The sequence below is a fragment of the Schistocerca nitens genome, chromosome 1, assembly GCF_023898315.1.
Source record: "Schistocerca nitens isolate TAMUIC-IGC-003100 chromosome 1, iqSchNite1.1, whole genome shotgun sequence".
In the NCBI taxonomy this organism is placed as follows: Eukaryota; Metazoa; Arthropoda; class Insecta; order Orthoptera; family Acrididae; genus Schistocerca; species Schistocerca nitens.
The window spans coordinates 598338036-598360820 of NC_064614.1; the positions used below are offsets into that span (position 1 = coordinate 598338036).

The following is a 22785-nucleotide window of genomic DNA, read 5'->3' on the forward strand; positions in this document are numbered from 1 at the left end:
TGCAGTATAAGCTTCCTCCTTCCTTCCAAATGTAGTGGAGAGAATCAATTTAGGAAGTCTATAGTACTTTTAAAACCCAAATCGCGTCGTTAAATTCCCGATTGGTCAGTTCATTGTTTCCGATAGTTGTACTGCGTGGAAGCATGCATTCGGTGTGGACAGGCATGACCAGCATGGGTGTGGGTCTCTCTCTCTCTCCCAGCCAGTATGGACAGGACTACCCTGCAGTCGACAGACAGTGCACTTCATGATCGTGAATTTGTGTGATCATCGGGATTTTTTTTCACCAGGTATGTTTAGTGGAAACTCTGTGGTAGAGGATGACGTGTACGAGACGTCGGATATACACTCCTGGAAATGGAAAAAAGAACACATTGACACCGATGTGTCAGACCCACCATACTTGCTCCGGACACTGCGAGAGGGCTGTACAAGCAATGATCACACACACGGCACAGCGGACACACCAGGAACCGCGGTGTTGGCCGTCGAATGGCGCTAGCTGCGCAGCATTTGTGCACCGCCGCCGTCAGTGTCAGCCAGTTTGCCGTGGCATACGGAGCTCCATCGCAGTCTTTAACACTGGTAGCATGCCGCGACAGCGTGGACGTGAACCGTTTGTGCAGTTGACGGACTTTGAGCGAGGGCGTATAGTGGGCATGCGGGAGGCCGGGTGGACGTACCGCCGAATTGCTCAACACGTGGGGCGTGAGGTCTCCACAGTACATCGATGTTGTCGCCAGTGGTCGGCGGAAGGTGCACGTGCCCGTCGACCTGGGACCGGACCGCAGCGACGCACGGATGCACGCCAAGACCGTAGGATCCTACGCAGTGCCGTAGGGGACCGCACCGCCACTTCCCAGCAAATTAGGGACACTGTTGCTCCTGGGGTATCGGCGAGGACCATTCGCAACCGTCTCCATGAAGCTGGGCTACGGTCCCGCATACCGTTAGGCCGTCTTCCGCTCACGCCCCAACATCGTGCAGCCCGCCTCCAGTGGTGTCGTGACAGGCGTGAATGGAGGGACGAATGGAGACGTGTCGTCGTCAGTGATGAGAGTCGCTTCTGCCTTGGTGCTAATGATGGTCGTATGCGTGTTTGGCGCCGTGCAGGTGAGCGCCACAATCAGGACTGCATACGACCGAGGCACACAGGGCCAACACCCGGCATTATGGTGTGGGGAGCGATCTCCTACACTGGCCATACACCACTGGTGATCGTCGAGGGGACACTGAATAGTGCACGGTACATCCAAACCGTCATCGAACCCATCGTTCTACCATTCCTAGACCGGCAAGGGAACTTGCTGTTCCAACAGGACAATGCACGTCCGCATGTAGCCCGTGCCACCCAACGTGCTCTAGAAGGTGTAAGTCAACTACCCTGGCCAGCAAGATCTCCGGATCTGTCCCCCATTGAGCATGTTTGGGACTGGATGAAGCGTCGTCTCACGCGGTCTGCACGTCCAGCACGAACGCTGGTCCAACTGAGGCGCCAGGTGGAAATGGCATGGCAAGCCGTTCCACAGGACTACATCCAGCATCTCTACGATCGTCTCCATGGGAGAATAGCAGCCTGCATTGCTGCGAAAGGTGGATATACACTGTACTAGTGCCGACATTGTGCATGCTCTGTTGCCTGTGTCTATGTGCCTGTGGTTCTGTCAGTGTGATCATGTGATGTATCTGACCCCAGGAATGTGTCAATAAAGTTTCCCCTTCCTGGGACAATGAATTCACGGTGTTCTTATTTCAATTTCCAGGAGTGTATTTAGTGCTACGATGTATTTATGATGGAAATATCATTACTTGATTTGTATAATGTTTGCTTTGATACTCAAATGTTGAAAATATGTTTTATTATGAAGAAGGATCATTGTAAGGTGGAAATGAGTGTTTTAAGCGATCTATTTGACTCCTGTAAATTGTTAAACAATTAATTTCACAGGGTAGGGCAAATGCATTATTTCACTCTACTTTTGATATCGAAATTGTGTCAGATTTCACTTTGTCTCAGCATTAGCCAAAAGGAACACAGTTTTCTGAGGAGAGACTAAAACCTCCATCTGCATGTTTGGAGACATTTGTTCACACAGACAAGCAGGGAGTAACATCTTCAGAGCAACAGAGACAGGAAGCAAGTCCAGAATTTGATGATTAACAGAACGCTGCCACTTGATGCTTTGTTTGGAAGCCGTGAGATCAAAGGAGGCCGATATCCAGTCTGTGGCTAGTGGTATTTGGTAACGTGATGTGTAATTAGGACATTGAGCTGTTTTGAGACATGCTCTTTCTCTGTTTCTCCTCATATCCTGCTGGATATGTGCGCACTGTCGGTCATGGTCAGACCTAACTGCAGACAAAGCAGCATTTATCCAGTAAACCCCTGCGGAATACGTGTGATGTGTGTTTCATGATGATATTCCTTGCACAGTCAGAATAAAAGAAGCGATCGATGTAATTATTTCTTAGAAGATCTGCATCTTTCCAAACACCAGAGAATGGTGAGCAAGAGAAATCCAACCCCCGCAAACTGAATTTTTTATAAATAAACAATATATCCTCTGCTACTTAACTGAATTTCCTGTCATGAGATTCTTCCTCTCCAGTACAGAGTCGCCAATTTCCATATAGGAGAGAGGGTACGGGGAGGGTTGGGAGTTTACCAGAGGGGGAGGGTTTAGTGATCAATTTAATTAAATAGCTAATCTAATTGATAAGTGAGAGAGGCTTATTCGAATAACTCAGGCCGGAAAGTGTATCTGTATCAGCGAGAGGGAAGGGGGAGGATTGGCGATTTCCTGAGGGGATGGGAAGGAGGAGGGGGTGGGTTGGGGAACAATAGGTTAAGGATAAATTTCCTTTACTTTATGTCTAGTGTCACAAATTTTTTGTCATCAGACTACCGGTTTCGAAGTACAATGAAACCGGTAGTCTGATGACAAAAAATTTGTGACATAAAGTAAAGAAAATTTATACTATATTCAGGTCACTGTTTTACTCATGACCATGTCACAGATTGTGAGAATAGGTTAAGGACCTGTTAATCAAAAGGAAGGATTATTCCCAGGGTGTTATTACCTGTTAATGAACAGAGAACAATAGGTTTGCCCCTGAGTGCATACTTGCCCCTGATGTGGCATCCTGCACTAACAAACTGCAGAAACACTCTTTGCCCCACTACTGTGGAAGCAGGTGGTGATTCCATAATAGTGTGGGCTGTGTTTACATGGAATGGTCTGGTAGCTCAGATCCAACTGAACCGACCATTCACTAGAAATGAGTACATTCAGCTGATTGGAGTCCATTTGCAGCCACTCATGGACTTCATGTTCCCAAACAATGTTGGAATTTTAATGGATAGCAATGCGCCATGTCATCAGGCCACAATTGTTTCCAATTGGTTTTGAAGAACATTCTGGACAATTCGAGCAAATGATTTGGCCACCCAAACTGCCCTACATGAATCCCATCAAACATTTATGGGACATAATCGAGAGGTCAGCTCGTGCACAAAATCCTACACCAGCAAACTTTCGCCATTATGGGTGAAGCTGCATGACCCAATATTTCTGCAGGAGACTTCCAACGACTTGTTGAGTCCATGCCACATCGAGTTGCTGCACTAAACTTGGCGAAAGGAGATCTGACACGATATTGGGAGCTATCCCACGACTTTGTCACATCAGTGTATATTTACCTTTTAAAACATCCGTGAGTGGTGCTTGTAATTCCGTTGCTTCGGGCATAGGCCGTCTGTAGTAATTAAGCATTCCTAAAAGACGCCTCAGATCTTTGCAGGTTTGTGGCATCAGCATGTTACATATATCTGACTCATTATGCAACATAAGAGCTATGCCCACTGCAGACACGTTAAAGCTGAGAAAGTCCACATTGACCCTATACAAGATGCATTAGTCCTTGGTGATGACTATACTGTAATGTCATAGGCTTTGGATAAGATGCCTGAGATGAGCCTTGTGCTGTTCTGGTGAACAGGTAACTTCAAAATATCGTCAGTGTAACAGAACACAAAAATCTAAGTCTCAAAGTATTTGATGGGTGAGTCATTGCCAGGTTTGCACCACTTTCTTCAAACTACTAGGCAGAACTGGATAATGACAACTGTCTTTTGACATCATCTGGAACAATTGGTATTTGCGAGTAAGTTTTCCCACAATCAGTGACGCCAAATACCTGTACTTTCGCAGTTGGATGGTTGAAATTCACTGCATGTGGAAAGGGTTATCAGGGGGAACTGTCCCTGTATTTAAAGCTCTGTAGTCGCCACATAGATGTCATGTATTGTTTTTCTTCAAAACCACGTGGAGTGGCGAGGCCCACTAAATATTGGGGGGTACCATTGTAGCTGCCAGAATTTACCTGCTTATGTCCTCCTGAGGTGCCAAAAATTTTGGCAGTGTTAATCGGCGAGGCTTAGTAGCAAATGGTGGCCTGAAAAATGTCTAAACTTAGTGCATTATACGGTGTTTACGCATATGCCCGGCCTTGTCTGTGGACGTGATCACCGTAAAATTTCTGTACATTGAAAGGAGCTTGACGGGCATTGAATCAATCTCTGCTAATAACAGAAGCTTCCCACTGTAGAGGTTAGCAGCCAATACACAGTTAGGGAGGAAATCAGACTTAGTGATAGGTTCTGTGGCGTCAGCTACTACGAATCTCCACTGAAACTTCCTGTTCATTTTGATGTTCACTTCTTGACACGTACTACCATAAGTCTGAAAATGTGAGTTGTTAGCAGACATCAGTAACCATATATTAGAAGTATCCCCAACATCGTGACTGAGCTGCAGAAGAATGTTGAGGTCTGATCGTGTATCCACTGGGAATGTGGTTCCTGATAACCTGCCTTTCGTACAAAGTTGTCTCGAGTCCCCTTCCCTCCCCCACCCCCGTGGCAGTATGCTTGAGACCAATTCTCTGCAATCTATCCACCACCTTGTACTGGAGGTTCACCATAGTCAACATGCCTTTGAAATGCAATTCTTCGAAGATTATGTTTTCAAATCCGTCCCTAACTGTGATGTAATGGCGTCTCGTGTTGATTAGTTTGGTTATTTCATCCTTTGCAGTGGTATTACAACCTGAGGATAGCGTGAACTTCACCTTGGAAGTTCCAGTAGAAGTAGTAGAACTGTAAAAATTTGAACAAAAGTTTAATCATTCGCCTCTGCAGATTCTGAAAAACTACTGTATTGAGAGTGTCTGATCAACTTTTTTCTTTCAGTAGTCACTGATGAACCAACAACCTCAACATATGATTCTTGGATCTGTCATGAACCAGTCTAACCTTCTGGCTCCTTGACATGAATGCCGATGGACTGTCGTTGCAACGAATTGTTTGGAGGCATCTTCTTGTGTGTTGCAACCTGTTGAGCTCCTTGGGCATGAGCAGGAACGTATTTCTCCTGGAAACCTAATGTGGTAGCCACGAGTAGAGGGTAGGACAGAGAGCGACTAAATCAGTGTTTGTGATGGGCAGTGGTAACCTTTAGTGGCTGTCTGATGCATTTGGGTGACCAGAGGATGCAACACATTTTGAACCTCACTACAAAATCTTTGACGATACCAGCACCAGTCACTAAAATCGACCCATTCCTTGTCGTCCTATTTTGGAGAAAAGTTTTGGTAAGTCATTTGGTTGTAGTCTGCTGCCTATGTGTTGCACATATTTGTGAGTGCAGCTCTTTTATACTAGCCACCAGCTAATCACTAGTTGCTACTGACGCACTGGATAAAATGCGAAGTCTGAGATCACTGAGCAGCTGTACACCTAGTATGCGTGGTTCAGGATCCTCCACAATGTTTTTGTTTGCCTCTGCAATGAAAAAATTATACTGCAAACTGTTTGATATGACTTCCGCTTTATCTGCCAGAACACCGACAGTCATCTAAGTGTTAGCTGCTAAAATGGTCCAAACGTTAGGTGGTAGTCATTTGAGCAACAAGAGGATGATATATATAAGCAACAAATTTGCCCACATCGACAGTCTAAGTTCCTTGAATAACTGTTTGGGTGACTTGTTTTCTAATGACTCATCCCCAAGTAATCTCTAGAGCTGTATCTCTGGCAACAGCTACCTTGCGTCGATGTTGAAAGCACCCCAAAGTGCTGAACAGTTGATGAACTTACCATATGGTTGGCGTGCTCTGTTGCATTGCCTCCTGCTTGACAGCACTGCCAGTGTTAAGGTTAGCCATTAATATAGTACTTCCAAATACTCTTGCATTCATTTTACATGGTCACCACTGTGAGGATTTTTAACTTTTATAGTAAACAGAGATCGTTACCTGTTTCTTTCAGTCTTCCGTGAATATTACAGAAACAGTGAAACATCTGCACTGACAGAAACATTAACAACTCTCAGTTCACTAACGAAATATCTGTTTTAAAACGTGAAGATTTCTTTGTTTAAGAATACATCAATATTGAACCACTCACTATCACACTCATAGGCTTACTTAGAGTCTGGAGTCATTTCCCCCACACTCAATAGTTTAGGTGACAGGTAAAGAGCCGGTCGGTGTGGCCGAGCGGTTGTATGCGCTTCAGTCTGGAACCGCGCGACCGCTACTGTCGCAGGTTCGAATCCTGCCTCGGACATGGATGTGTGTGATGTCCTTAGATTAGTTAGGTTCAAGTAGTTCCAAGTTCTAGGGGAGTGATGACCTCAGAAGTTAAGTCCCATAGCGCTCAGAGCCATTTGAACAGGTAAAGAGCATATCACATTAGTGCCCTGGCACAATTATGGACTGTGACTTTGCTTGCAGTAAATCGCCGTAAATCTTGGTTTTCCACACGTGTCACAGTTTCCAGCTACTGCCATCTCCCCATAATTAATTCGCTCTAAAAGAGGAAGCTTTCGGCACTAAGTGGCACACTCCCGCTAAGGATAGTTTACACTCAGTTCAGGACACCAATTCGTAATGGAAGAAGTTATTCTGTGGTCAGTGTTCGCAACCTGTCTTCGAAAATAAAGTTTCAGAAGAGCGAAAAATGGGCTAAATGGTCAAGACGGTGACTCCTTAAGCAACAGCAATTGTCCCACATCAATTTAATTCGCGAGTTTCACCACTAACCGAAGACTATATAAACTCCTTTTGAATTCGCATAAGAACGCACAGCCGTGCAGGGTAGCTCTGCGGTCGAAGGCGCCTTGGCACAGTTCACGCGGCTGCCCCCATCGGAGGTTCGAGTCCTTCTTTTCCGCATGGGTATGTGTGTTGTCACTAGCGTAAGTTAGTTTAAGTAGTGTGTAAGCCTAGGGACCGATGACCTCAGCCGTTTGGTCCCTTAGAACTTACCACAATTTTTTAAAAAACGCACAATTATTTATTGAAGCCCACGCATTAGCTCCTCACATGGTACGGCAATATACCTGTATGGGCAAATCATAATACTGCAGAAGTTTGTTGGTGTGGTTATTTTGCGCAATAAGTACATAAATATTCGTTTATAACTTCAAATTCCTTTTTCTGGCTGTAATATAATGTTTATTGATGTTCCTGAAGCATAGCTTTTCGCCTTTTTATATTAAAGGTATCTTCAGTGGGTTTTTGGCTAGAATCATTCAGTTGGTTTTTACTTACAGATTCCTTGGCGAGATCTGTTTTCGGATCTACAAGTAAAAATAAAACTGTGTTATTTCAGAAAAAAAATCCACTGAAAATGTCTTTAACATAAAAAGGCAACACCTCTTTGGAATATAAATAAATATTATAGGCCTACTGTAGCGAAGAAATGCGTCTGAAGTTATAAAACGAATATTAGACTGAAGTGCGAAAGAAACTGGTATAGGCATGCGTACTCAAATACAGATATATGTAAACGGGCAGAATATGGCGCTGCGGTCGTCAATGCCTGTGTAAGACAACAAGTGTCTGGCACAGTTGTTAGATTGGTTACTGCTGCTACAATGGCAGGTTATCAAGATTTAGTGAGTTTGAGCGTGGTGTTATAGTCGGCGCACGAGCAATGGGACACAGCATCTCTGAGATAGCGATGAAGTAGGGATTTCTCCTTCCGACCATTTCACGAGTGTACCGTGAATATCAGGAATCCGGTAAAACATCAAATCTCCGATATCTCTGCGGCCGGATAAAGATCCTGCAAGAGCAGGACCAACGACGACTGAAGTGAATCGTTCAGTGTGACAAAAGCGCAACCCTTCCGCACATTTCTGCAGATTTCAATTATAGGCCATCAACAAGTGTCAGTATGCGAACAATTCAACGAAACATCGTTGATATGGGCTTTTGGAGCTGAAGACCCACCCATGTGCCCTTGATGACTGCACAACACAAAGCTATACACCTCGCCAGGGCCTGTCAACATCGACATTGGACTGTTGATGACTGAAAACATGTTGCCTGGTCAGATGAGTCTGGTTTCAAATTGTATTGAGCTGATGGGAGTTCATGGGTATGGAGACAACTTCATGAATCCATGGACCATGCATGTCAGCAGGGGACTGTTCATGCTGGTGGAGGCTCTGTAATGGTGTGAGGCATGTGCAGTTGGAGTGATATGGGACCCCTGATACGTCTAGATACCACTCTGACAGGTGATACATACATAGGCCTAAGCATCCTGTCTGATCAGTTGCATCCATTCGTGTCAATTGTGCATTCCGACGGACTTGGGCAATTCCAGCAGGACAATGCGACATCTCACACATCCAGAATTGGTACAGAGTGTCTCCAGTAACACTCTTCTGGGTTTAAACTCTTCCGCTGGCCACCAAACTCCCCAGACATGAACATTATTGAGTGTATCTGGGATTCCTTTGTACTCTTAGGGATTTGTGGACAGTCCTGCAGGATTCATGGCGTCAGTTCCCTCCAAAACTACTTCAGACATTAGTCAAGCCCAGGCCACGTCGTGTTGTGGCGCTTGGGCGTGCTCGTGGGGGCCCTACACGATTTTAGGTAGGTCTACCAGTTTCTTTGGGTGTTCATTGTAGTACTAAACAGTTGCAGAACCATACTAATGTTTCCCTTTTTCCCATATGCTCAACTGTTCTAATTTTCTCTAGTCGGGAATTATAAGCCGCTGCCTTCTTATCCCAAGGACATGGGCGCCCTTGACGTTGATATAAAACGTCTAGGTGTCATATGAAACAAAAGCAGGAAACGACGATCACACAAACTTTCTGCTGGCCGCCTGGCAGAAGTATGGAGAGCAGTAAGTGCTAGTGTGCACAAAATACGTATCGCATACACTTATTGCTCGCCAGGTGGTCTGCAGATCGTATCGTTGTTTCTGGACTGTGCCTCTGACGTTACATATTTCAATCAGACCTTTTACATCATGATATAGGCACGACTCTGCAACCTTATGATGTTCTAAAACAACGAGACCGGTGGTGACATAACAACCGTGTATTAATACGGTTATCGTGGCTGTCAACAGTCGTTTAATATTAAATTCAACCATTTCAATAATGAACTCTCCAGACCTTACTTGTTAGAGCACTGACGCACATCGGCATTGTGCACGTAAAGACAGAAACTCTACACTGAACAAACAGATGAGTCAGAGTGTTTGTAGTTACTTTGTGATTATTGAAAGTATTTCAAATCCGTAATTTTGGTAGATGCAAAAGCAGATTTCAAACAACTTTAATAAACCCGAGTCACACACTTGCGCTCGCCATATTTGCGGCAACTTCCAATCCACACGCTACTATTTGTATGCGCAGGTGTGAATTGCGCCCCAGGTTTGAGTTTCTGGCACATCTGAAATATGCGCAAAATTCTGGTCCCCTCTCTACAACTTGACTATGCACGTCAGATGATACGTGAACGGACAACACGTAGCGTGTGGACTAGTCAATCATCTTGGCAACAGTAGTTTCGATACTCGAAGTGTGTTCTCTCTACTTCTACACTGGTTGCCTGTGTAGTGTGTTGTTGTGGTCGAAGTGCATTGGGTGTGTTCGAATTCTTAGCGGGACTTGTGATTTCGTTTTTTAATCGTTGTTTATGTTTATTTGTACGTTTTTTCGTACGACTTGGCTCACATAATGAATCATAATGGTTTCAAAATGTGTGAACAGAACACTCTTTTTGTTTCGGGATGGTGTGCGCCTACATCGTATGAAATTCTACATTTACGAATGTGCGGAAAGGGATGCTTTAAAATCAATGATACAGGTGTGTGCAGAACAGAACACTTATATAAATTGACAATTTTGAAATACTGAAGTAGTCATTATTACTAATCGTGTTTGATACATTTCACATATGTTGTTAGAGTTGTCACGAAATTGTTTTTTACCGTCTACAATATATGTCTACACAAAATTTTAATTGTAAAGTAAAAGCCTAGAATTGATGAGTCGGCGACTGAAAAATGTTACTGTTTCAATAAGTTAACGCTGATTGAGACTATCGTCAGCTAGCGGTCAGTTTCTCTTGTAAACAGTGCCGACTTAATTATGTCAGCATTATTTGTCTTTAAAATTTTAAAAAAACTGCAATAATAGTCATGTCCCCTGGGAGGGAATCATGCTCACAGTATAAATCTTTATCGCATTGTTTGCTATTAAAATTGCCAAGAATGGGATATTCAGTACACCCATTTTGAGAATAAATTATCAAACTTGCGGTCTTAAAATTGTTATACTCAATTTCTTGTGTCCCACCCTCGTGATTTCTGCTGATGTTGTTAACCCAAAAGCACTAGCACAAACACCGTGGTTTGTTATTATTACAAATTTCTCTTCTCCATGCATGACACTATTTAAAGCAGTGCCAACTTCGTATTATTATTTGTTTTAGTTACAGACTCTCCCTCTCTCTGCCAGTGTGGGTGTGTTTATTCCATTTAGCAATTTGTAAACATCCAAACAGAAAGGAGACATCTGTTGTTATGAATTTTTAAATAGGCCTAGTGTTTTTTTTTTTCCTCTTTACTTTTCTCCATATCATCATATGCCGTTACCTCTGTCAACTGAAACTGAAACACCTAGGTGCATTAAGGACTCATCACCTTCCTACCTCTGCCTCCACTCTCTGCTTCCATTTAATCAGCCATTTGACATCCACTACTGGATACATCCCTCCTCTAGATTCTACAATCTCTTGCATCCATGCTGCTCCTGGATGTTTTCTAATATCATCATAAACTATATTTGATTATCACCTCTCTCTTATATTCCCTCTTGGACTTCAGCAAAGAACTTCTTGGACGATCTACTCTCTATTTGTCTGGCAACGTGTCCTACTGGTCTCCATTTCATTTTAATTAGGGGACTACAGTCATAATTACATATTGGACTCTATTGTGTTTACTGACCAATTTGTTTGTTTTCCTTTTGTTCATTGTGCTTTTAGTTTTTTGAAAGACATTGTAGTAAAAGCAGGCTAAGTGCCTCACTGTCATGATTCAAAACTGACAACACAGACTAACTGCAAACTTTCTGTTTCAAACACATTGGAGCTAAAGTTTTGGAAATCCTATTTTATTTGCCAAAAGCACTCCATGTTTTTACTCCATTTTTAAATTTATTTTGGTGTGTATCTTATGCTTCTTAACTGCCTTAGATACAAAAAATTCTTTCCATATTTTCATTGCCTATTCCACTAATTTTCTTATTAACTTTTTCTCATTTCTTCTGTACTCGTGATATGTTATTATTGTGGTTTGATTGTAATTTATTTGTGGATTTACTTGCAATCTTTTCTTGCACATTGCTCCATTTGTAGTTGAAATTTATGTTATCTAGATGTAAGCAATACAGTATCATCATCAAAGCAGAGATCGTTAGGGTATGTTCCATTAACATGTATTCTTTCTTCATTTTCCCAATTAAAATATCTGTCAACTTCCCTTAGAACTGACAAGACTAAATTAATGGGTATTTACATGACTTGGCTGTATCAGTTATTTATTTGTCCAAGCGTCATTTTACAATGATGCTGGAACTGTCACCTGAATAATAATAATAATAATAATAATAATAATAATAATAATAATAATAATAATAATTATTATTATTATTATAAAAGGGCAGGACAAGACAGGTGGTTGGCCGTGTCCTCATTGAAGGAACTACCCCAGCACCTGCTCGAAATGTTTGAGGTAATTCAAAGTCAGGATGGTCAGACAGGGGCCATTCCATGCCAAAACACACAATAATTCAAGGATTGGTAGCCCTCTATCTCAGATTTTCACAAAACTTTGCACATCTGCTTATAATTATAACATAGGAACTTCTGCAAAATCTTTTTGGTCTGAGACTTCGACTTTATTTTATATTGAATTGTAAATGTAGTGATATTCTGATAACTGGGCTCTGTAAGAATGTCAATGCAAAATGGCACTTATCTACATAAATGCCCATAACGAGGGTGTGTACGAAGCTTTTGATGTGGAATTTTTTCCAGACATTAACTAAGGCATACAGTTAACAGATACCCAGTTATTGAAGCAATAAAGTTACAAAGAAATTTTTTTAAAAATGTTGATGTATGTCAATTTTTGATTTCAGAAAAATTGTGAGGATGTGGAAAAACGTTTATATCACATTTCTCCAACGTACTGGGAACCTGAGTTTGGCCTTTAATAATCCCCTAGATTGTAAGCGTTTTAATAAAATAAAAATTGTAATGGGTCTTCTGCTAGTTGACACACACATCTGAAACCAAAATACCTTTTGTTGTGTGGAAAAGGGTCATCTTAAGTAAGTTCATCCACTCCCTGCCTCAGATACAAGGGCATCAAATTCATTCTAGCCAGGCCAGTTAACTTTAAGTGTGACAAATTTATTTCCTTTCATTTGACTAATTCAGTTATTTTTTAAAGACTGTAATCTATGTGATCAGCAAATCACCTGCTCACACTAGTAAAAAAGTGTTCTTAGACAGCAGTAGCTTCTTTCAAACCTTTATAGATATGAAAGAAATATTAACAATTGTGAAAATTCATTGATGAGAATAACTGGCATGCAACAATTAGTGTATTTGGCCTTAGTTTTTCTTTTGTCTTTCTGTGAGAAAGTTTGTATATGTTTGTGATGTGGCTGTTTCATTCCACTTGTATAAACTATGTTTTAAGTGAATTAGTGCTCAGTTAATTTCAGTGGAAAATGTGAATTCATACAATTTTGGAAAACTACTAAAAACACCATGTCATTTGATAACCTATACCTTAGTCAAAACTCTACAAAAAGTAGAAGAGCCAAGTGAATATGAACAAGATTTGGTATTGATGTGATCCAATATATGCTTTCCACAAGATCAAGAAAGTGTTACTGTATGTGGACATCACAGATAAAGTTTTTGAAAGTCGTCAAGGAACTTGTTGTGATCCTTTCAAAAAACACAGACATATAGTTAAAAGAGCGAAATGATAATCCAATGGACACCCTATCTGCAACCAGGCGTTGATATACTTCATTGGGGACATGTTGAAAATGTGTGCCCCGACCGGGACTTGAACCTGGGATCTCCTGCTTACATGGCAGACGCTCTACCCATCTGAGCCGCTGAGGGCACAGAGAATAGTGCTCCTGCGGGGACTTATCCCTCGCACGTTCCCTGTGATATGAACATTCCCAACATGTGCACACCACTACATTCATAGTGCGCCTAATAGAAGTTTGCCCATCATACTCAATACTCATGGCAGATTAATCTACCAAGTCCCGTACGAGTTCAGTTGCAGCTAGGGTGCCCATTTAATTATCATTTCATTCCAGCAAAGCTGCATGGTCATCTACGGTAACTTTTCTTTCGGGAACAGATACTACATATATAGTTAAAATATGGCTTCCCGGCCATTGACCTTCTTGTGCAAACGCACACGGTCTGCCCGAACTCGTACGGGACTTGGTAGATTAATCTGTAATGAGTATGATGGGCAAACATCTATTACGCGCACTACAAATGTAGTGGTGTGGACGTGTTGGGAATGTGCGTCTCACGGGGAGCGTGCAAGGGATAAGTCCCTGGAGGCGCACTATTCTCTGTGCCGGGTCATTCCATGTCAAGTCACCCAGGCCTTGACACCACTCATGTCAGATTTTGATGAAACTTGGTACAATTACTTCTTTTATCATCCTGAAAGCACTTGTAAAATTTTTTTGCTCTATCTCTTATACTTTTTTTTATAAAATTTTAAAGGTTTTAGATTTGGCGTTGTTTCAGCAGTCGGAAATCGTAACTTAAATGTGTCCTCACAACTAAAAAAATTTGTATGTTAAAGAATACTCAAGATATCTGTATGAAATTTCGGAGTAAGTTTGTGTATTATATCTAAATGTTAAAAAAATTACCATAAAGATATATTAAAATCTTCCAAATGAAAAAAAAATTACAAGTAGTTGTTGGTTGGTTTTTTTTTTTTTTTTTTTTTTTTTTACAAAAACTGCAATATCTAGAGTCTCAGACCTGATAGAAAGCTCAAATTTGTTTTAAAATATTCTTAATTGTATAGGCTATTAGATAAAAGAAAAATTATGTTGGCTTTTTAACCTGTTCAATAGTTATCTAATTTTTTAAATAATATTAATTATATTTTAAAATTAAAAGTACCAAGTGACTTAGACAGCAAAAATAAGTTTTTGTCTTCTTGGAGTAACAATGTATGCTTGGATTTTGTTTTGTTATTCCTGTGTTTTGAAGTAAAAAATTATTACAGTGTTAAATAGTGCTTGGATAGTACTTTATTAAGTTTATTCGAACTTTCAGTAAGTACTGTTACTTAGTTTACAGAGATTCTTTTCCAATATCCTATAAAAGTAACCAGAACAGTAATCAGACCAAAAGTGAAATCAGTATGTCAGATATTCAAACCTGTAGTGTAGGGTTATTTAAAAAATCTGTTTCCAAACAACCTACACACCTTCAAAAAAGTTACAACCGGTACCTGAATTGAGTGAGGAAGAAAAAAATTTGATCCACTTATGATCTGGAATTAATCTGTGTGAATTTAAGAATATATGTTCACACCACAGCTACTACTTTTTAAATGTTTTTGAAAAGTATCAAACAACATGTGTAGACCCACTAAAAAAAAAAAAAAAACACAAAAAGCCCATCAAAAGTCGTTGAGAAGTGTAGGCTTGGATCTTTCTAAACAATTACTGACAAAATATAGTAGCATAAAACCTGGACAAAAGCTTTGCTCAACATGCCGTAATTTTTGTGAGGAAAAATTAAGAGTTGAAGTCAATGAAAGTGAAACAGATGATGAAGTCATGGTTGAATTAGAATCATTGGAATCCAGAAATGAATCCCTTGTACAAACAAACATTGCTCTTGATAATTTAGGTTTAACACTGATAAAGCTTCATGACTTGTCAGAACAAAGTAAAGGGTCTTATTTTAAAAGGAAGGTTAGTAGTATTGAAAAGACTGCAAAAAAGGCGGTTTCAAAAGCATTAAAATATGATGCACCAAGTTCTGATGATGACGAAGAAGATAAAGTGTGGTTGAGAAAGCAAAGGATTTTGATGTAATGATTTCTCTATGAAAGAGAAGATGTCATCTGTTGGAGGTCTAGAAAAATCCAGATTCTGACCTTGGCTCCAGATTCTTGGAGTCGAAATAAAGTGATGAAAGAATTTAATGTGAGTGAGTACATGGTGCGACAAGCTAGAAAGCTAAAATCTGAAAAGGGTATTTTGGAAACTCCTGGTCCAAAAAAAGGTAAAACTCTTTCTGAAAATACAGTAAGACTTGTAACAGATTTTTATGAAAAGGATGAAAGTTCCAGAGTGCTACCTGGAACAAAAGACAAAGTAAGTGTTCAAAAAAATGTGTACATGCAAAAAAAGACTCATTTTGTGTAACTTGAGAGAACTCTATTATTCTTTCAAATGGGATAATCCCGAGGTAGAAGTAGGATTTTCAAAATTTTGTTTCTTGAGACCTAAATGGTGTATCCTTGCTGGTGCTGCAGGCACACACACTGTATGTGTATGCAGTATCCACCAGAATGTTAAACTATAATTGGATGCTGTGAAAATTGAAGAATCTTATAAAGACCTAATTAAGATGCTTGTGTGCAACACGGAAAACCAAAACTGCATGCTACAACATTGCGACAGCTGTCCTGGAAATGCTGCACTAACTGAGTACTTAACTGAAAAACTAAGTGAAGATTATGATGTAGAAGAAGAAATTGTAATCAGTCAGTGGGTTAACACAGACAGGGCAGAAATGATTAAACAGTCTATCAGTGTTGAAGACTACATTTCTTTATTGGTTAGGTCATTGGAAAAGCTCACCCCGCACTCGTTTATAGCAAAATCCCAATTAGCAGCCTTTAAAAGATTGAAAGAAGACCCACCACCCAAACCAGCAATTATTGTGATGGATTTCAGTGAAAATTATTCCTTTGTTATACAAAATGAGATCCAAAGTTACTGCTGGAATAGAGGTGGTTGTACTCTACACCCAGTTGGAGTTTTCCTAGGAAATGAGGAAAACAATGTTTTTTGTTTCCAACCACTGTTTTATTAGTGATGACCAAGAATATGACACTGGTTTTGTTAACTTCGTACAAAAAGAAATTACAAAGTGGCTGTCATTACATCATACTGACATTGACTCAGTTCACTACGTTACAGATGGTTGTGCTGGGCAGTACTAAAATAGAAAGAGTTTTAAAAATTTGACTGAACACTTGAGAGACTTTAATTTGAAGGCCCAACACTCTTTTTTTGCAACAAGTCATGGGAAGTCAATTTGTGATGGCCTAGGAGGAACTATTAAAAGAATTTTAAGGAAAGCCAGTCTACAGCTTTCAGATGAAGAACGAATAATGACAGCAATCAATGTGTACAAGTTTTGTGAAAAAATATTGAAAACATTCATTTTCACTTTATTGACAAAAAAGAAGCTGATTTGCTACGGTTAAAACTAGAAAAACGTTTTTTCAGCAACCCAAACCATTCCTGGAACAAGAAGTTTTCATAACTTCAAACCACTTCCAACAAACAACCTTGAAATTAGAAGGACTACAGATAGTGTAAAACCCTCCTTAGTCTTTTCTTTCCATTTTTCTTCTGATTGGGTTCGTGTTGAACCATGCAAATCATGATGGTAACTGGTACTTTGGACAGGTAAAAACAATATTCAATGATGAAGAAGATGCAGAAATTCTATTTCTACATCCTTCAGGACCAGCTGCATCATTTTATTGGCCTGAAAGAGAAGATTCTTGCATAGTGCCTTTGGAGCACATAGTCTGTGTAGTAGACGCACCTCAATCAAGCGGCACTGGAAGAATGTATTACTTCAAAAAAGACTGTATCAAAAGAGCTGAAAGCTCTTGGATGAAGTGGAAAAACAGTTTGAATCAGCATTAATGTTTATTAAAAAGACAAAATTACTCAAAAATTGAATGTTTCAAGCAATCAGTTGGGTTATACATAAGTGTTGTAAGAACACTATCTTTGTACATAATTCTAATGTCATCTACTATAATTAATAAACATGTTAAAAAGCCATCATTATTTTTGTTTTATCAAGTAGCCTATATGTTTAAGAGTAAATTAAAACAAATTTGAGCATTCTATCAGGTCTGACTTCCCCCATGAACCATGGACCTTGCCGTTGGTGGGGAGGCTTGCGTGCCTCAGCGATACAGATGGCCGTACCGTAGGTGCAACCACAACGGAGGGGTATCTGTTGGGAGGCCAGACAAACGTGTGGTTCCTGAAGAGGGGCAGCAGCCTTTTCAGTAGTTGCAGGGGCAACAGTCTGGATGATTGACTGATCTGGCCTTGTAACATTAACCAAAACGGCCTTGCTGGGCTGGTACTGCGAACGGCTGAAAGCAAGGGGAAACTACAGCCGTAATTTTTCCCGAGGACATGCAGCTTTACTGTATGATTAAATGATGATGGCGTCCTCTTGGGTAAAATATTCCGGAGGTAAAATAGTCCCCCATTCGGATCTCCGGGCGGGGACTACTCAAGAGGACGTCGTTATCAGGAGAAAGAAAACTGGCATTCTACGGATCGGAGCGTGTAATGTCAGATCCCTTAATCGGGCAGGTAGGTTAGAAAATTTAAAAAGGGAAATGGATAGGTTAAAGTTAGATATAGTGGGAATTAGTGAAGTTCGGTGGCAGGAGGAACAAGACTTTTGGTCAGGTGATTACAGGGTTATAAATACAAAATCAAATAGGGGTAATGCAGGAGTAGGTTTAATAATGAATAAAAAAATAGGAGTGCGGGTTAGCTACTACAAACAGCATAGTGAATGCATTATTGTTGCCGAGATAGACACAAAGCCCATGCCTACTACAGTAGTACAAGTTTATATGCCAACTAGCTCTGCAGATGATGAAGAAATTGATGAAATGTATGACGAGATAAAAGAAATTATTCAGGTAGTGAAGGGAGACGAAAATTTAATAGTCATGGGTGACTGGAATTCGTCAGTAGGAAAAGGGAGAGAAGGAAACATAGTAGGTGAATATGGATTGGGGGGAAGAAATGAAAGAGGAAGCCGCCTTGTAGAATTTTGCACAGAGCATAACTTAATCATAGCTAACACTTGGTTCAAGAATCATAAAAGAAGGTTGTATACCTGGAAGAATCCTAGAGATACTAATAGGTATCAGATAGATTATATAATGGTAAGACAGAGATTTAGGAACCAGGTTTTAAATTGTAAGACATTTCCAGGGGCAGATGTGGATTCTGACCACAATCTATTGGTTATGAACTGCAGATTGAAACTGAAGAAACTGCAAAAAGGTGGGAATTTAAGGAGATGGGACCTGGATAAACTGAAAGAACCAGAGGTTGTAGAGAGTTTCAGGGAGAGCATAAGGGAACAACTGACAGGAATGGGGGAAAGAAATACAGTAGAAGAAGAATGGGTAGCTCTGAGGGATGAAGTAGTGAAGGCAGCAGAGGATCAAGTAGGTAAAAAGACGAGGGCTAATAGAAATCCTTGGGTAACAGAAGAAATATTGAATTTAATTGATGAAAGGAGAAAATATAAAAATGCAGTAAATGAAGCAGGCAAAAGGGAATACAAACGTCTCAAAAATGAGATCGACAGAAAGTGCAAAATGGCTAAGCAGGGATGGCTAGAGGACAAATGTAAGGATGTAGAGGCTTGTCTCACTAGGGGTAAGATAGATACTGCCTACAGGAAAATTAAAGAGACCTTTGGAGAGAAGAGAACCACTTGTATGAATATCAAGAGCTCAGATGGCAACCCAGTTCTAAGCAAAGAAGGGAAGGCAGAAAGGTGGAAGGAGTATATAGAGGGTTTATACAAGGGCGATGTACTTGAGGACAATATTATGGAAATGGAAGAGGATGTAGATGAAGATGAAATAGGAGATAAGATACTGCGTGAAGAGTTTGACAGAGCACTGAAAGACCTGAGTCGAAACAAGGCCCCGGGAGTAGACAACATTCCATTAGAACTACTGATGGCCTTGGGAGAGCCAGTCATGACAAAACTCTACCATCTGGTGAGCAAGATGTATGAGACAGGCGAAATACCCACAGACTTCAAGAAGAATATAATAATTCCAATCCCAAAGAAAGCAGGTGTTGACAGATGTGAAAATTACCGAACTATCAGTTTAATCAGTCACAGCTGCAAAATACTAACGCGAATTCTTTACAGACGAATGGAAAAACTGGTAGAAGCGGACCTCGGGGAAGATCAGTTTGGATTCCGTAGAAATGTTGGAACACGTGAGGCAATACTAACCTTACGACTTATCTTAGAAGAAAGATTAAGAAAAGGCAAACCTACGTTTCTAGCATTTGTAGACTTAGAGAAAGCTTTTGACAACGTTAACTGGAATACTCTCTTTCAAATTCTGAAGGTGGCAGGGGTAAAATACAGGGAGCGAAAAGCTATTTACAATTTGTACAGAAACCAGATGGCAGTTATAAGAGTCGAGGGACATGAAAGGGAAGCAGTGGTTGGGAAAGGAGTGAGACAGGGTTGTAGCCTCTCCCCGATGTTATTCAATCTGTATATTGAGCAAGCAGTAAAGGAAACAAAAGAAAAATTCGGAGTAGGTATTAAAATTCATGGAGAAGCAGTAAAAACTTTGAGGTTCGCCGATGACATTGTAATTCTGTCAGGGACAGCAAAGGACTTGGAAGAGCAGTTGAACGGAATGGACAGTGTCTTGAAAGGAGGATATAAGATGAACATCAACAAAAGCAAAACGAGGATAATGGAATGTAGTCAAATTAAGTCTGGTGATGCTGAGGGAATTAGATTAGGAAATGAGACACTTAAAGTAGTAAAGGAGTTTTGCTATTTAGGGAGTAAAATAACCGATGATGGTCGAAGTAGAGAGGATATAAAATGTAGACTGGCAATGGCAAGGAAAGCGTTTCTGAAGAAGAGAAATTTGTTAACATCGAGTATAGATTTAAGTGTCAGGAAGTCGTTTCTGAAAGTATTTGTATGGAGTGTAGCCATGTATGGAAGTGAAACATGGACGATAAATAGTTTGGACAAGAAGAGAATAGAAGCTTTCGAAATGTGGTGCTACAGAAGAATGCTGAAGATAAGGTGGGTAGATCACGTAACTAATGAGGAGGTATTGAATAGGATTGGGGAGAAGAGAAGTTTGTGGCACAACTTGACTAGAAGAAGGGATCGGTTGGTAGGACATGTTTTGAGGCATCAAGGGATCACAAATTTAGCATTGGAGGGCAGCGTGGAGGGTAAAAATCGTAGAGGGAGACCAAGAGATCAATACACTAAGCAGATTCAGAAGGATGTAGGTTGCAGCAGGTACTGGGAGATGAAGAAGCTTGCACAGGATAGAGTAGCATGGAGAGCTGCATCAAACCAGTCTCAGGACTGAAGACCACAACAACAACAACATCAGGTCTGAGACTCTAGATATTGCAATTCTTATAAAACAAAACATCCGTTAAAAATAAGAAAAAAATACATATACATAATTTTTTTTCATAGAAAATATTAATATATTTTAATAGTATCATTTTTATCTTAAAATATGTATAATAAATAAACTTGCTGCAAAAATTCATGATGTTATCTAAAAGAGTTTTTAAGATAAGCAATTGTAAAGTTTTGAATACAAATTAAATTTACCATTTCCGAAGGTTTGGAAAACGCAAAACATAAAAACTTTAAAAATTTATTTAAAAAAAAACTATAAGAGATACAGCAAAAAAAATTTTGCAGGTGTTGTCAGGATGGTATTAGAACCATTTGAGCCAAATTTCATGAAAATCTAAGGAGGTGGGTGTAAAATTTATTTTTTATTGGGTGATTTGATATGGAATGACCCTGCCCTCGGTGGCTCAGATGGGTAGAGCATCTGCCATGTAAGCAGGAGATCCCGAGTTCGAGTCCCGGTCGGGGCACACATTTTCAACAAGTCCCCAATGAAGTAACCGAGCAAGGTGGCGCAGTGGTTAGACACTGGACTCGCATTTGGGAGGACGACAGTTCAATCCCGCGTCAGGCCATCCTGATTTAGGTTTTCCGTGATTTCCCTAAATCGCTCCAAGCAAGTGCCGGGATGGTTCCTTTGAAAGGGCACGGCTGACTTCCTTCCCCATCCTTCCCTAACCCGATGAGACCGATGACCTCGCTGTCTGGTCTCCTTCCCCAAACAACCCAACCCAACCACCAATGAAGTATATCAACACCTGGTTGCAGCTAGGGTGTCCATTTAATTATCATTTTATTCTAGCAAAGTTGCATGGTCATCTACGATAACTGTTCTTTCGGGAACAGATGCTACCGTCATATATAGTTAAAAGATCCTTAAGGTCAGTTTGCTTGTCTTTATCTAAATCATTAAGTGTTAGAAGAATCTATGTAAAAGCAGGCCAAAAACTGTGCACAACACATTGTAAGATTTGTGAACAGAAAACTGACATCAGTGATAGAAATGGAAGTGATGCAGATGACCCAGGGGAGACATTTCATGAATTAGTACTAAAAAGTCAAAGTATTGAGCACGCAAAGAAAACTACATGATTTGGAGTGCTTTTTCTTAAAACTTCACTGCATTCCAAATCACAGCAAGGCTTCATTTGGCAAAAAGAAGCTAGAAAAAGTGAAGCATATTTGGGAAGGAAAAGCGTGCCAGGCATTTGATTGCAGTATTGAAGATTCTGACCTTAGAGAAGAAAAATTTGTTGATGAAATTGTCAAGAAAGCCAAAGATTTTGATGCCATGATATTGTTAATAAAATCCAAGTGCCTAGTGTAAGAGTATCTGAAAAAATTCAAAAACTTTAGCTCCATCCTCTTGGTCAAGAGGAAACATAATGTCAGAATTCAATGTTAGTGTGTATGTGGTTTGACAAGCAAGGAATCTGAAAACAGAAATGGGCATTGTATAAATTCCTAAACCTAAAAGAGTTTTGAAGAAGTCGTAAAGACTGTCACTGATTTCTACCAAAGTGATGAATATACTTGAGTGTTACCAGAAGCAAAAGACAAAGTTAGAATTCAGAAGAATGTGTATATGCTAAAAAGACTCATTCTTTGCAACTTAAGAGAACTGTACTCTTGTTTTAAATGGGAGAAATCAAACGTTAACATTGGTCTTTCTAAATTTTGTTCCCTAAGACCGAAGTGGCGTATTTTATCTGGTGCCACCGGCACTCATTCAGTATTTGTCTGTGTGTTATCCACCAAAATGTAAAACTGCTTTTGGCTGCAGAACGCATTGAACAAACATACAAAGAACTTATAAAATTTCTTGTATGTGACTCTGAGAACTGTGACTGTGATGCTTAATCATTGTGATAATTGTTCCAGTGATGACAA

At 40.3% G+C, this 22785-nt stretch overlaps 1 protein-coding gene across 2 annotated transcripts in view; it reads left to right on the plus strand.

Annotated features, from left to right (window-relative positions):
* Positions 1-9953: 9953 nt before the first annotated feature.
* Positions 9954-22785, plus strand: part of LOC126256239 (uncharacterized) — a 186145-nt gene continuing 173313 nt past the window's right edge. For both annotated transcript variants that reach the window (XM_049955465.1, XM_049955466.1), the window contains exon 1: positions 9954-10179. In XM_049955465.1, the coding sequence (XP_049811422.1) occupies positions 10060-10179 (120 nt within the window). In that variant the 5' untranslated portion in view covers positions 9954-10059. The remainder of the gene's footprint in view (positions 10180-22785) is intronic.